Here is a 14157-nt window from a genome sequence, read left to right as displayed (position 1 = left end):
TGGCCTATGATGGAGCGCGCTTCCCTAGAAGGTACCCGTTCACTCTTCGCTTGAAGACCCCCATCATCATCTGCAAGAAAACTTCCGCAAGAAAAGCTTGCAAGTCTAATTCCGCGTTTCCACCTGCAAGTAGACTTGCAATTTGCTGTCAGACAGACTGTCGGACATTTCTTGCGGAAGTTTTCTTGCAGATGGACAGGCGGCCTAACTGTATCCTATAAAAATATATAATATTGCACGAAAATCGTTTTTAAAGAAGTTTAAATAAATTTAAAATAATTTTTCTTTGCTCCCATAAGCTCTGCAAAATGTAATTAAACGATTATACCTATAATAAAAACGAAAATTTTTGTTTCAGAACAGATCTTTATTTGTCAATTTGGCATGAAGCAATCAGCTGTCACTACTCACGTCGTGGACTTGGCATTTGGCAATCGTAATTTCCGAATTCAAGATCACTTTAACATTATATATTACTTGCTCTGTGATTTTGATAAGAAGTTACGATAATGCAATACTAACTTGTGAGTTGTGACGCTGTTTAAGTGTGAATTATTTATAAGTTAGGTGTTTGTGACTTAGAAGTCATTCCACATTATACAATAATGTTTAGAAATATAATAAAAAGTTTGCCTAAATACATAGTGCCGAGTGTGCGGAAAAATAACGGTCCAATGACGACTTTTGGCAATTATAGGAATTTGGTACCTCTATCAACGACACGACCCGCTTTGCAAGCAGATACGTGAGTATTTTCAATATATTGTCATATTTATTTATTTATTTATTTATTCCTTAGATTACAAAATAAAATACAGATGGAGCATGTCAATCATTTATCGCCCTTGTCAAAGAAAATACGAAATCAAAAACGAATACGTTCCTCCGCTAGTGCTATAGCGATTCTAGTGTCATGCAATACGTCAAAAGGGGTTTGATATTTTAGTAAAAAAATGCTGTCTTGTGATATTAAAACGCTGTAAAACTCGTTCCCGAAAACAAACAAAAAGATAAAATATCGTTTTACAGATTTTCTGTAAGTAGATTATTTGGCTTATTTAATTTTGTATACAAATAATAATTTTACAAATACGAAGGAATACAAAACTTCAACGTATGCTGCCAGTATTTTGAAAATGAATTTGCCATTTTTAGGGGTAAAATGGTTAAAAGATATTCGGGGTAGTGCTGTTGGATTTTTCGATCGTGAATGTGATTATTTGTATAGTGCAATAAAAGTCCATGGTCATTATTAGATTATTTTAAAAAGCATTATACATTTTTTTAATGTAATTTATTTAATAAATTTAATGTAATTTATTTAATAAATTTAATGTAATTTATTTAATAAAAATTGAATAAAATTATTTTGTCCATGTATAACTTTAGTAGATAGGTGCTTTATGTAACAAAATAATTTTTACAATATTATAAAATAATATCAAAAACCCGAATTTATATTAAAATAAAAATTAAAACATGACTGCTAATAATTTATGTAGCCTACGTCACTACCACCACAGCTACCTTCATAATTCAGATGATTGCAATGACACCTCACAAGTCACAACTCAAAATCGATCCAACAGCTGTTTATACTGCAGGGCGTGTCAAAGAAATATTATACATACATACCTACACTCGAAAAACATAACCCTCTTTCTTCCGTAGTCGGGCAAAAATTTGGGAAATTTTTCATTATCTGGTAACATAACACGCACACAGAAGCACCGTGTTCGTACAGTGCAACGGCGAAATGACAGTACACATAGCTTTATGGAAATGACGATAAATCATTCGGTTTAGTTCGGCATCGCTCCATCTGTCTTTTATTTTGTAATCTAAGATTTATTCTTTATTGCTCTTAAAAATTACAAATTGAGACTTAATCTAGGATACATTGTAACAAACGGCGGCATTATCGCTAAATAGCGATTCATTATTGTCATATATTTTTTATCCAAAAAATGTAAATATATCAATAAGATAATTATCATGTGTTTAAGTTGGGTTGGCTTTAGTTAACTGCCGCACGAATTTGTTGGAAATATTTATATTTTTAGTTAGCTAGGTAATGTAAGATTGTAATTCCAAAATATTATCGTTAGGAAACTTGTAGTTTTTTAGTTATTAATTTTTAAAGTTGATATATGTCAACTGTCATAACCACGAAAACATACTCTCGTGAAGATAAAATCGTTACTACGGGAAATATTCTAGTTTATGTCGTTAAAAAGTGAAAAAAGTGGAAAAGATAACCTGAAGTTCATGTGTGATTGTTATCCAGTGAAAGTGTTGTGTTTTTCGTAAAAAAAACTAGTGCTAAAACTCAATAGTGACACTTAAAACTTTTTGCAAACTACAGACTACCCTCAACTAAACCTTACATTTCTATTGTCAAGTGAAGATGACATGACATTGACATGTCATGACAATCCATAGACAATATTACCTGTGTTGCTACTACCTAAATAAATAATAATAGAATATAAATATCATTAACTTTTAAAAATAATAAATAATAATAAAAAAAAAAAAATATATTGAATAGCATAATACTATAAATAAGTAAATAATGATTAATGAATATAAACATGCTACTAGTTTGATCATTGAAAAAAATGAGTAATTATAATGAAAACTCCCCAACTTGTATTTCAAATGAAACTGAAACTCAGCTAATGCCAAGGAATAATGAGAAATCACCTAATAAAACCACTGCTTGTAAACAAAGCAACAAAAAATTTGTACAACAAGCGTTTCACCCAAGCTTATTCATGTCAAAACCTAGAAGCATATCAACATCTGAAATTGAAAACATCCAAACTCAGTCCAGTTCCGATTTAACCCAAGACACTATTCCTCCTACTTGGCAACGAGTCCCTTCCCTAAGAAATGCCAAGCGGAAAAAAACATCCTCTCCATCTCCAGAAAGAATATCAATTCACAACCAGTACTGTGGTCTTCCCGTTGACCAAAGGGAAGATGATTTGAGCAAAAATAGTGAACCCATCAAGAAAGTAACAAAACCACCTCCAATAATATTATATGGTATCAAAGATGTCAATAAGCTTACTGAACTATTAGAAAACATCATTAGCAAAGAAGACTTTACTTACAAAATCGTCAACCAAAACCAATTACGCATTAATTGCCAAACTATAGATTCTTATAAGAAAACAGTATCTATTGTCAGAGAAAAAGGTTTAATTGGACACACATTTAATAGCAAAGATGAACGCCCCTGTAGAATCGTCATCAAAAACCTTCACTATACTACACCCATCACAATTATTAAAGAAGCCATCGAGGAAACTGGAAATATAGTTATTGGAGAAATAATTAATGCCAAATACGGGCCAGACAAGAAACCAACTTCAACATTCTTTGCTAACCTAAAACAGAATTCGAACAATACAGCTGTAAAAAATATCAAATTCATCTATCACCAAGCAGTCACTATAGAAGATCCCCGGAAACGAAACACTATTGTCCAATGTCAAAGATGCCAGCAATATGGTCACTCTAAGAATTATTGTATGAGGCCCTATCGCTGTGTTAAATGTGCACAATCTCATAGAACGGCAGATTGCCCAAAGACTGATCGTACTACTCCAGCAAAATGTGCTCTGTGTCTTGGTGCACATCCAGCAAATTATAAGGGTTGTGAAGTGTACAGAGAAATTCTAGAAAGAAAAGAAAAGAACCGCTCACATCTTATAAATAGAGAAACAAATAAAACAATACAAAATTCTAACACTCAAAACCCACTGCTAAATACTAAAGATAATTTCACACAAAATACTAATAGCAACAAAAACATGAGATATTCTGATGTACTACGTGGTAATAAAAACAATGATCCTATAATTCCACCAACAAACAAAACCATTGAAGACATGCTACTCAGACAAGCTGAAAAATTTGATCTTATACTTCAACAAATGAGCACACTAATCAACCTGATTACTACCCTCGTGTCCAAAATATCAAAATGACGTCACTCAAAATAGCAACTTGGAACCCAGACGGTCTGTCTCCAAAAAAACATGAAGTTGAACTTCTATTGCACTCACACCAAATTGACATACTTCTTGTGGCTGAAACACATTTCAATAATAATAGCACTTTTAGAATAAGTAACTATGATGTATATGCAACTAACCACCCAGATGGTACTGCTCACGCCGGTGCTGCTGTTATAGTCAAGTCCAACATCAAACATCATGCCCAACCTAAATACAGAACAGCCCACTTGCAAGCAGCCACCATCTCGATTGAGGATAAAATTGGAAATTTTAATGTGTCTGCTGTTTACAGTCCTCCTAAGCACAAAATAACAGATGAACAGTACAATGAATTTTTTAACACACTTGGTACTCGATTTATTGCCGGCGGGGACTGGAATGCAAAAAATGTTCATTGGGCTTCAAGACTCACTAACACTAGGGGGAGAGAACTCAAGAAGAGTATTGACAAAAATATGTTAGGAACCATCTCTACACCAGATCCTACCAACTGGCCAAGTGATTCGAAAAGATTGCCTGATGTTATTGACTTTTTTATAATGAAGGGTTTATCAAGCCTTTTCCATCACATACAAACATGCCTGGACGTTGACTCGAATCATGTCCCAGTTATACTAACCATTGGCATAAATGCTATTAAAGTTTCAAAAAGTATAAAACTTTATAATACACGCACTAATTGGAAAAGGTTCCACAAACTGGTTAACGATAGGCTTGATCTGAAAATACCCCTGAAGACTGAGACAGATATAGATGAAGCTACAAGAATTTTTACCACAACAATACAGGAATGCTGCTGGACATGTACTCCCAACTTACCGAACCGCCTACCTCAGGACAAGCTTATCTCAGAATCCATAAAAACAAAAATATTGGAAAAAAGGAGACTGAGGCGAGTATGGCATACAAGTAGACACCCAAACGATAAAAGGAAACTGAATAAAACCGCCAAGGATCTGAAAGCTCTTTTATCCGAAGCCAATGATGCATCGATGCAAGCTTATCTGGAAAATCTAACAAACACCAAAGCTACAAATTACTCACTTTGGAAGGCATGCAAAAACTTTGACCGGCCACTTCATCACAAACCACCAATTCGAACTCAAGGCGGGAACTGGGCTAAATCCCCGCAAGACAAAGCTACAGCTTTCGCAAACCATCTTAGTCAAGTTTTCCAGTCAAACCGAACAGAATATGATGAAGATGAAACATATATTGATTCAGTTCTCATGCAGGACTACCAACTCGATCTTCCTCTAAAACTAGTAACTCCTAAAGAAATCCGTAGGAACATTACAATCATGGACAGTAACAAAGCACCAGGGTTTGACCTCATTGATGGAAAGGTCCTGAAGGAATTACCACGAAAGGGAATAGTATTTCTTACCTCATTATTTAATGCTATACTGCGATTAGGGCACTTTCCTGATTTATGGAAAGTCTCGCAGGTCATAATGATAGTTAAACCTGGAAAGCCTGCTCATGAATTAAGCTCATACCGACCGATCAGTCTTCTGCCAACTACATCTAAATTATTCGAGAAATCTCTGCTCCATAGACTTAATGACATCCTTAAACAAAAATCAATTATCCTTGACCATCAATTTGGATTTCGTAGTGAACACGCCACATTGGAACAGGTCCACAGAGTTTGTAGAAGCATAAGAAAGTCCTTTGAAAAGAAAGAATATTGTTCATCTGCATTTCTTGACATACAGCAGGCTTTTGACAAAGTTTGGCATAAAGGCCTATTGTACAAAATCAAAAATTTATTACCACATACCTTCTATGGAGTTTTGGCATCTTATATATCCAATAGAATATTTCAAGTCACAGAAAACGAATGTACATCAGGCTTCTACAATATCCTTGCTGGAGTACCACAGGGATCAGTACTCGGACCAGTTTTGTACACCCTATACACATCCGATATTCCAAGAAACTCAGATGTAGTAGTTGCGACGTTTGCAGACGACACAGCGTTACTTGCATCACACAAATGTCCGATGCAAGCATCCCAAAATCTACAAAAGGCACTGAATGAAATAGAATCCTGGATGAAAAAATGGAAAATTACTGCCAGTGTCACTAAATCAGTACACGTGACCTTTACTCTTCGCAAAGATAACTGTGCTCCTGTAAAACTAAACGGTACTCAACTTCCCCACTGTGATACTGTCAAGTACTTGGGCATGCATCTAGATCGTCGACTTACCTGGAAAGAACACATTAAAAAAAAAAGGGACGAAATAAATTTAAAATACAGAGGACTCCACTGGCTTCTAGGTCGAAACTCAAAACTGTCCATGAACAACAAACTCCTCATTTATAAAACAGTCCTTAAACCAATATGGACATACGGACTGCAACTTTGGGGTGCAAGCTGTAACTCTAATATAATGATAATGCAACGAGTTCAAAACTATATTCTCAAGCAATTATCAGGTGCTCCCTGGTTCATCAGAACAGAAGAGGTCCACACTTTCTTGAACATACCAACCATCAAAGAGGAAATATGTACGCAACATCTTTCATACAAAGTGCGATTGGGAAAACATCCAAACCCTCTTGCTACAAAACTGCTTGAACCTGAAAACGTGCGTCGTCTCAAAAAGCGACGAGACATTTTTGACTAGTCAACACTGCCGGCTACCAAGCCCGATAAAATAAAGGGTGGACTCCAATGGGAGCAGCATCCTTCCTGCCATACGCGCCTTCAACATATCCGCTTATAGTCTAGCGACTGATCGCAGATATAATAATAATAAAAAAAAAAAAAAAAAAAAAAAATTTTTAAAGTTAATAATTTTTTGTGCGAAAAAAGTGCATTTATCCGTTTTGTTCTGCAAAAAAAGCGGACCAAGACGTTCCATTTCACTGTACTGTGACTTTACGCTGCGGCCGGCGAGTGCCAAAAGCGACTTTAGGGCGATTCCTACTCAAACAAAAAAAAATTACGTAGGTAGGTTAAAAAAACTATTAAACTTTTATTTTTAATATCCAAATAGGTAGCGAGGAGCGAAGCGACGAGCGTGTTAGGTTAACTTTTGAACTGCCGCACGAGCCGAGCGAGCGAAGCGAGCGTGCCGCGGCAGCGGCCGGCGAGTGCCAGAAGCGACTTTAGGGCGATTCCCACTCAAACAAAAAAGACGTGTGGCACTCGGGGACTGCCGCGGCAAACCTATTGCATAGCATGCCTTCAAGCCACACCTCCGTGCCCGTCGGAGTGGGGAGCGTGAGGTTTTTCGTTACGCAATTTCTGGATTCGGTCCCCGCGCTCAAGGCCCGCGATAGAAGCTATGCAATAGCTTAAAAAAAATCTACGTAGGTTAAAAAACTATTAAACTTTTATTTTTAATATCTAAATAGGTAGCGAGGAGCGAAGCGACGAGCGTGTTAGGTTAACATTTGAACTGCCGCACGAGCCGAGCGAGCGAAGCGAGCGTGCCGCGGCAGCGGCCGGCGAGTGCCAGAAGATACTTTAGGGCGATTCCCACTCAAATAAAAAAAACTACGTAGGTTTTCATAACTTGTTTGTATTTTATTTATGTATCGTAAAATATGTTACTATCGTCTAATGCTTAGTTAAAATGATTTTACACCAATTCCATACATTTTGAGGTTAGAATAGGAAAATTGAATTTTCTCCAAAACTATTGGTTTCCTAACTTTCCCCTTTTGGTGGGAGGGTCCCCCCCTCCTCCCCCCCATCCCCGCCCCACCAAAAACCTATAATACGTGCGGCAGTTCTCTAAAGAAACCCCTTTAAGTTTTCAGGTCTGTACTCTGTACCTACAGAGGGGACCATATAAATCAACATTTCAACCCCTATTAGAAACAATTTGAAAAATCACCAAAATTTTAGTTTAACTTTTTAAACTTTAATATAATGATTGAAAAGTATAATAATTTATTTTGGCTAAACTGTACTTTATCTGATGTTTTCATATAATTATAAGATATCAATGTTTATAAAACATCAGGGCTAGATGGAAGGAGATATAGTATATACTAGATGTGCCCTGCGGTTTTACCCGCATTGATCCTCTCATATTGGTCTTAGCATGATAATGTATAGCTTATAGCCTTCCTCAATAATTGGAATATCTAACAGTGAAATAATTTTTCAAACCAGACTGTTGGTTCTTGAGATTTGTGCAATCAAGCAAACAAACAAACTCTTCAGCTATTAGATACTTTTCCTTCCTTTTCTTTAATAAAAAATATTAAAATCGTTAGAAAACTTTCCTTATTATTAACCCTAATTGTGGATGCAATAAAAATACAGGAGAGATAAAATTCCCAGGCGTGGCAAAACTAGGCCGAATTATCGGAAATTTTCATTATTTTCAAAAATAATGGAACAGTTCCTTTGAGTAAAATTTTCTATATACGGTATGAAAAGTAAGTTCCCCCCCAGGTTGCATAGTCCACTGTGTATATTATTGGATATAAAATCTATACATATAATAAATCTGTAGAAGGGTCAATTCTGTACATTGAAAATATTGAAAAAATAAATAGCAGGGGGTGTTACTGGATCGATACCAAACCCAAATATGTGATTAAAAAAATTTTTGTCTGTCTGTCTGTCTGTCTGTATGTGAAGACATCACGTGAAAACTAACGGTTCAATTTCGATGAAACTTGGTATAATTATACCTTATTATCCTGGGCGTAAAATAGGATACTTTTTATCCTGGAAAAATACGTAGAAAAAAAATAATCTTAATTTTTCAGTTTTATCCATAGACGTTGTTCTGTTGAACCGCGAACACACGTTGCGTATTATTATAGGCCTAGCCGTATTTGGGTCCAATAGATATTTATAAGATGTCATTGTCAGAGTTACTCAAAATGGAGAAATAAACCATCCACGCGAAGACCAACATCCGCGCGGACGGAGTCGCGGGCGGAAGCTAGTAAATAAATATTTCAGGACAATTTTCACACACGGCACGATCTGATCCCATACTAAGCTTTCGCTTGTGTTATGGTAACCAGATGGCTGATAAACATACATATATAATTTTTAAATAAATACTTATATAGATAATCAACACCCAGACACAGAGCAAACATCTATGTTCATCACACAAACATTTGCCCCGGGCGGGAATCGAACCCATGACCAGTGGCTTGGAAAGCAGGGTCACTACCAACCAAGCCAACCGGTCAGTCATATACACGGTGGACTATGCATCTAGAGAAAATATAAACATGTACCACGGTTGAAGCCGGGTGGACCGCTAGTATAGTATAAAACCTAAGTCACAAATAAATAATATTGTTTTCTTGTGAATTATCTTTCAAAAAACACTACAGTCGTTTTGTTAGTTTTCAATACAAATTATAATTTTACTACCATGAGGTTCTTTTAAAAATAAATTGACATTGAAGAATGGTATAACCTTTGGCTATAACACATATTGCAAAATTGTTTATTCAGATGTACATACAAGAAATAGTTGTTTACTTAATATAATTATATAACAAATTGCGCTATTGTAAGCGTTACCAGCATTTTCTTTTGTTAACAAATTGTATGTATTCAGGCATTTGAGACAATTAAAAATATGTTATTTTTAATGCAATAAAATGTATGATTTAAATATAAAATAATTTGCGAAAAAAGCAAGAGTAGACGTAAAATCCATGTTTTTAATATAAAATAATTTGCAAAAGAAAGCAAGATTAGGTATCTACATTCTACATGCTTCATTGTCATCTTAAATGAGAAAATAAACAATAAATTTTTATTTAAACAATAAATTTTTTTTAAGTTATTTTTCTGGATGTAGTTTTCATGGTGATTGATGAATTGACAGAAATGAAACCCATTTTTAACACACTTTTATTAGCTTCACTTTTATATTTTATTTTATATTTATTATTTTCCTTTAGACTCGATTTTACCCACACTAAACGGACAGATTTAATTCAAACTTTGTACACTTATTATGGATCTGTGACAGTATAATATTTTTTTTTAACTATATTAGTTATTCAGTGAAGATTACTACTACATAATACAGTTGTAATCTAAATGTGTAATCTAGATCTAATTTAATGATTTTTTGTAGAAAATATTATTGTATAGTAGTTAGCTTGATCTTAAACTTTTAGATAAAAGAAAAAAATTCAAACATAACAATCAGATTAGAATTCTTACTTTTTAGTGTGTTGACAAAGTTAAAACGGGACCCTATTACTCGGACTTCGCTGTCTGTCTGTTACCAGGCTTCTCATGAACTGTGTTAATGAGACAGTTTAAATTTTCATAAAATCTGTTGCCCATATAACTGCAAATAAGAAAAAAAAAATTGGATGAGTGAACATTTTATGCAAGACACTACTTACTATCGTTAGCTTCCATTTTGACTGAGTTTTAAATATCAATTGACTTAAGTATTTAATAATTAAAATTGCCTCCTTGAAAAAATGTCTCGTACTGGCAGGACATAGAAGGCTGATCATCTACTTGTCCCTAGACTTGTTACCAAGAAAGTCGATCAGTGAAACAGATGCATGCATAATGCATCTGCCCCCATATCATAGGGTACACGGGACTTACGTATTTAATAGAGATTTCCATTACGCAGGGTTAAGGTCACCTTCCTCCTGTACGACGGCCGCAAGCTCGAAGCCGAAGGCAAAGTAGGCGACACGCTTCTGGACGTGATCGTGAACAACGACCTCGATATTGACGGCTATGGAGCCTGCGAGGGGACAGTAACTTGCTCCACGTGTCACGTGGTACTGACGCAGGAGGACTTCGACAGGTAATATTGATGTGACAGAGAACACATACAATAATCGACTAGACTCACATACAAAAATTGTCCGAAACAAAACTATGCCTGCTCGTTTATAGGCAGAGTTTTGTAACGAGCGTGATTTAGACCTGCTGCCACGAAATAAGGTGTTAATTTTTTATTGTGATATATGTATCCGCTCGCGCAGATATAATTTGACGACCTTTTAATAGACAAACTCAACAACATTTTTGTTAATGTATGGACATAACAAATTACTATCATTTTTATGAACTTTTCAGTTAGGAGACTGTGTTTTGATTTGTCGTGGTTGTGGGATTATTTGCTTCAATTAATGTGTTTATTTTAATTTTCTCTAATACCCCAGCCACACTACTCGACGAGTGGTATGGGAAGTGACGAGGAAATTAGGTAGAGGCATAGTGTGGCCACGTTACTCGTCATGCCACTCGTCATGCCACTCGTCGTGCTCATCGTCCTGCTCACTGCTCCCTATTTTGTCGGCTTTTGCGCGCGAGTCAAAGGACCGGCAATACGAGTGCAGGGCAGCGCGATGAGCAGGACGAGGAGCATAGTGTGGCTGCGGCATTACATTTAAAATTGCAATTAAATGATAGTTGAGAAATAAACAAGTCGATTTATTGAGTCAATGTGATGTCAGCTATTTCGTTGACACAAATAAACAGCCTGAAGTTATTTAGCATACTTTTTTAATTTGGTAAATTAGATCTATACCAATAATAAAATTGGAGTGTCTGTTTGTAATGTTAAAATGACCGCTTTTTCCTAAATGCATATGGATGTATATGTATACGGTACACCTAAAAATATAATAATTTTTACAACTTTTGTCTGTCTGTTTGTTCCGGCTAATCTCTGGAACGATTTTGACGAGACTTTCACTGGTATGTAGCTGATGTCAGCTGATTTCATAAGGTGTAAAGGCTACTTTTTATACTGATATTCCCACAGGAACATTAGAATTAAAAGGAAAAACTCATTTACGCGGGTAAAACCGCGGGACGCAGCTATTAATATAATTAATAAAATAAGTTGTGTTAGGTACTTTTGAATTTTGTTGTTGTTTTTTACGGATCCACTGATTTGGAGAATTAATTTTTGCCTCGAATATCATAAATAAGAATAACTATTGAACATGCGTTATTGAAAAAAAAGCTAATCTCTGCATGAGAATTAAATTTCCTCTGTTAGAAGAAAAGAGAAATTTAATTTTTGAGAGAAAATTTAATCCACACTGACCAAGCTGCAATTGCTTCGCGAGGCTACTGGCTCTGTAGAGACCCGCCTGTTGACGTAGATATTGCATACTAAAGATTTTTACATATATTCTCTCTCTATCGCAATGTCACTCGGTAACTGTCAGTTTGATTACATTTTTTATCTCATTTCATGACTAATGACTTAACAAAAGGACCGACATATACAAGGATAGTGTATTTTAAAACGTCAACGGCCGTTCATAAGCCCGAAGCCGTGTTCGATTTTCTTTCCCACCCTCACGCATAACAATAGTTTACGTCTCGCTGGCTACCGTTACACGAGTAGGGCAATTACCAGACTTTCCAATAAGAATGCCTAATACGCCATTGAACGAAATGAGTTTGTTTGTTTGTCTTTCAATTCGCAACATAGCTATTTATGATATTATAATTTTTACATCTGGTGATAGTTAGCAGGCTAAAAAGTGACATAGGTCACATAGGCTACTTTTTTCCATGGTAAAACATAATATCATTCCCATGGGAATTTTTAACTACGTGGGTGAAGCCGCCGCGGTCGTAGAAAGCTAATAATTCACGCGGGCAGAAAGATATATAGCTTTTGAGAAGTACCTTTTAAATAATAATGGTAGTAATAAAATCTTTATTTAGTTCTCACAACATTAGCAGCAAAATTAATACTTAAAAGTTTTAGTTATCTCTATCATTCTTTCGCAGATTACCCGAAGAAGCGGGCGACGAAGAACGAGACATGTTAGACCTGGCCTACGGTCTCACGGACACCTCTCGGCTCGGCTGCCAAGTGACACTCACTAAGGAACTCGACGGACTCGTAGTGAAAGTGCCCGAAAGTGTGAACGACGCACGCAGTTGATAGATGGCGCTGTACTCAATTAAACATATTCAACCTTTTTACCAGTTGAAGTTGTAGCTAGCTTAATTTTTTTGTTGAATTTGTAAACCCAGAAAAGTGAATGTTTTGTAAATGCCAAAAGTAAATACGATTTGAGAAATAATCAGTTTTGACAATTTTTTGAAAAAATTGGTCCTTCGAGAATTTTTGGATGTAAATGGCGTTGAATTTTATTTAAAAGAATTTAAGAGACCATAATAATATTATTTTTTAAGCGAAATAGTGTATGTGTGAATTGTTTTTATTACAGTTATTGTTACGGTCTTGGGATCTTTGCATATGTTTTAGAATGTAAATCAATTAAATTCATAATTTATTTAATAAATTATTGAATTATATGTGACAACTTTACGGGGTTTTATTTTAAACCAAAAAAGAAAACTATAGTTTTGTGAGTTGCCTATAACCCCAATGAAAGAAAAAATAAACAAGTTCCCAGTAACCTTATTATTATTTATCAAAAAAGTATATTTAAGTGTGAATTTTGCACAATAAATTACCTACTTAACTATATAAATGTAATAAAATCCTAATTTCATTTTTGAAAGCAATATTTTATATTGCAATTCGAAAAAAATTAATAAAAAAGCCATAATTATAAATGTTTTTTATCAATACAAGCTATGATAGTAAAATTGTAGTTAAAACTTGTCATCAATCGAGTCCTCCATTATTAAAGATAAGATCGACTGATAAAGGGCAGCAATTGTTTTTTAGAAGTATTAAAATGTGTTTATATACAATAGTTATGATAGATACGTAATGTTACTGTTTTGAGGTATTTTAATAAATTATTTTTCGAGTATGTGACTTTTATTCAATCTCCCGTGTTATTTTTTCGTGGTAAAAGTAGGCTACATCTATACCAGTCTTTCCCAACGTGGGCGATAACGCCCCCTTGTGGGCGCTGCAGGCCTAAAGGGGGGCGGTAAGAGACCCAGAAAAAAAAGGGGGCGTTGTAGGGCTTTGGGGTCGATTTATAATTTCATCTACCTAGCTAGGAAGACTCTTAGACACCGACTGAGCTCTCGACTTCGAGAGTCGACATCTTATGAACTAATATTATCAACTAATATATTAAGATATAGCTCAAACTCGGTTGGATATAATAGACCGCGGGCAATCATGTTTTAACAAGTTTTTGTTAAATAATCCGATTTGTACATTCCTGTATCAATCGGCTGGTTCTATAATACTTG

General features: G+C 35.2%; 1 protein-coding gene across 1 annotated transcript; it reads left to right on the top strand.

Moving 5' to 3' along the window:
• The first annotated feature begins 464 nt into the window (after positions 1 to 464).
• Positions 465 to 13761, top strand: Fdx2 (Adrenodoxin-like protein 2, mitochondrial Ferredoxin 2). Its single transcript, XM_089712981.1, has 3 exons — positions 465 to 745; positions 10631 to 10810; positions 12763 to 13761. Exons 1-3 carry the CDS (start codon positions 606 to 608, stop codon positions 12917 to 12919), a joined length of 477 nt encoding a protein of 158 aa, XP_089569107.1. The 5' UTR covers positions 465 to 605; the 3' UTR covers positions 12920 to 13761.
• Positions 13762 to 14157: the final 396 nt, after the last annotated feature.

The sequence above is a fragment of the Colias philodice genome, chromosome 29 (genome assembly GCF_061535455.1).
Source record: "Colias philodice isolate Cphi_HAF_F1 chromosome 29, ilColPhil1 Martin Lab GWU primary, whole genome shotgun sequence".
In the NCBI taxonomy this organism is placed as follows: Eukaryota; Metazoa; Arthropoda; class Insecta; order Lepidoptera; family Pieridae; genus Colias; species Colias philodice.
Note: the sequence above shows the minus strand (reverse complement) of the source record. Positions and strands in the feature narration are given on the sequence as shown.